Source organism: Palaemon carinicauda, chromosome 13 (assembly GCF_036898095.1).
Source record: "Palaemon carinicauda isolate YSFRI2023 chromosome 13, ASM3689809v2, whole genome shotgun sequence".
NCBI lineage: Eukaryota > Metazoa > Arthropoda > Malacostraca > Decapoda > Palaemonidae > Palaemon > Palaemon carinicauda.
In genome coordinates, this window is record NC_090737.1 from 21,712,040 (window position 1) to 21,714,539 (window position 2,500).

General features: G+C 34.4%; 1 protein-coding gene across 1 annotated transcript in view; it reads right to left on the reverse strand.

The window, feature by feature from the left end:
* LOC137651462 (T-box transcription factor TBX3-like) overlaps positions 1-2,500 on the reverse strand; it is a gene marked incomplete at its 3' end in the record, with an annotated part of 396,907 nt that overhangs the window by 320,028 nt on the left and 74,379 nt on the right. The window contains exon 4 of the mRNA XM_068384687.1: positions 1-16. This exon is cut by the window's left edge and continues 2 nt beyond it. Coding sequence (XP_068240788.1) covers positions 1-16 — 16 coding nt within the window. The remainder of the gene's footprint in view (positions 17-2,500) is intronic.

The window sequence follows — 2,500 nt, forward strand, 5'->3', positions numbered from 1 at the left end:
TAGCTTCGGCTCCTCCCTGTTTGGAAGAGACAAAAAATAGATATCACAATAGAGCCAGGAAGTCATTATATTTGGAGTGTGGTCTCTCTCTTTTTTTGGTATCAGTTCCAATTCAATACTTGGGCTTAATTAAGAGTTACACAAAAACACTCCATTACAGGCATATAACTAATTACAGTCAAAATTGTCATATTCTGGACATTTCAATTACACAAATATATATTATTTACTTCAATTTACTACTCTGCAAAAAAGTTTTTAATATATCAAAGAATAATTTAGTTTCTTGGAATACATCAATATCCAGCTTACTTGTACAGAATTCTTATCTTAAATCAAGAAAGATATTACTGGTAAAATACTAAATTACGACACCGAAAAATCTAATGGGATAATTTTAACATTTACGGATAAACAATACATGATATGCTGGATACAACCATTTTTAATCAGTTATTATCATTAATAAGTATAATCTCCAGCGGGTCTTTACCCAAAAGGCCACTTGCAATAAAATATCGGTCTCTTTCTCTTAAGTTTCTTTGACCTGTTCATAGTAGACTAATGAAATACAAACGGCACTTAATGACATTAACTCCGTAGGCCTATCACAAGAGAGATCGGTTGGGTGAATTGGCCTACGCTCGAGTCCACTGAACATAAACAAAAGCTTTTTTGACGAAGATGAGAATGGAGGCCTATGGGGTCTTGTTTGAGACCGCCCGCCTATAGACCTATAGAACTTACGATTCTCCGTCGTTATAAGGCCATGAAACGCGTCCACCTTCCCCTCTCCCCCCCACCCCCCTTGCGCTAGGCAAATCCCCACTCTCTCCACTGTCTTCATCTTGAAGTCCTTTTTTAATTTACCTCTTATAATAAACAACAAATTGCATGATAAACTCACATTTCGAAAAACAAGTGATAAATTACACCTCAATAAACTAATAATGTTAAACTCACAGACCAGTAAACAAAATTGATAAACTACAGACCAGTAAACAAAAGTGATAAACTACAGACTAGTAAACAAAAGTGATAAAATCAGAGACCAGTAAACAAAAGTGATTAACTCACAGGCCAGTAAAACAAAATTGATAAACTACAGACTAGTATATAAAAGTGATAAACTACAGACCAGTAAACAAAAGTGATAAATTACAGACCAGTAAACAAAAGTGATAAATTACAGACCAGTAAACAAAGGTGATAAAACTAGACCAGTAAACAAAAGTGATAAACTCACAGACCAGTAAACAAATTTGATTTACTACAGACCAGTAAATAAAAGTGATAAACTACAGACCAGTAAACAAAAATGATAAATTCACGCGACCAGTAAATAAAACGGATAAACTAAAGACCAGCAAAAAAAAAAGTGATAACTACAGACCATTAAACAAATTACTAAAGACCAGTAAACTGAAGTGATAAACTACAGACCAGTAAACAGAAGTGACAAACTACAGACCAGTGTCTAAAAGTGATAAACAGTTGATAAAACCCATCAAAATCATTCAAAGGACCGAAATTAAGCGTCCGACAGAGCGTTTAACTAGTCCATCTTGACTCGACATAAGCCTACGAGCAGACAAAAATCGAGGCCTATCCGTAGCTTTCCAGCGAGATGAATGCCCTGAATGGGGTGAGCCTATAACCGATGTCACAAATGGGTAATCACCGTCGGAACAAGTCACACACAAAACATTAAAAAGAAAAAAAAAAGCGAGTGGGTCTGCTCGTGTGTTTGTTCCGACCAGTGCATGGGAGGCCTATTTAAAAGATTTAATTAGTGGGCCTAGCTGCCCACCCTGGGGGTATATTTCCTGTCTCTCTCTCTCTCTCTCTTTCTGTGCCTCCCACCTCCCGAAGGTATTAATTGATTTCCCATAATTATGTTATTTTTTTTTTTTTTGTCGCTTTCACACCAACAACAATGAGAGAAGGGATTGAATGGTTTGTGTGGATGTCGAAGACAATTGGAAGGATTTGGAAAGAGCGGAGTGAAATCATTCTTATTAACGTGTCTATAATAATAATAATAATAATAATAATAATAATACTTTTTAACATTATGGGAATAAAAATTTTTTTAGTACTTTAGGTGCTAGTAATAATATTAGTAGTAATAGTAGCAGCACTAGCATTAGTAGTTGTAGTAGTAGTAGTAGTAGTAGTAACTGCTTTATTGTTAACTTGTTCTCATCATTTATCTATTTCCTTATTTCCTTTCCTCACTGGGTTATTTTTCCCTATTGGAGCCTTTGGGCTTATAGCATCTTGCTTTTCTGACTAGGGTTGTAGCTTGGCTAGTAATAATAATAAGAGTAATTAATTTTAGATCATAATCAGTTAATATCATCAAAGAACACTAATAAAAATAGTAAGTATTTCTGGTATTAGTAATGGCATCAAATATTACCGTTCCAATAAAATTTATATAATTAATTTTTCATCTTTATTACCACCACAATATTATGCGCTGTATAGGCTATATTCT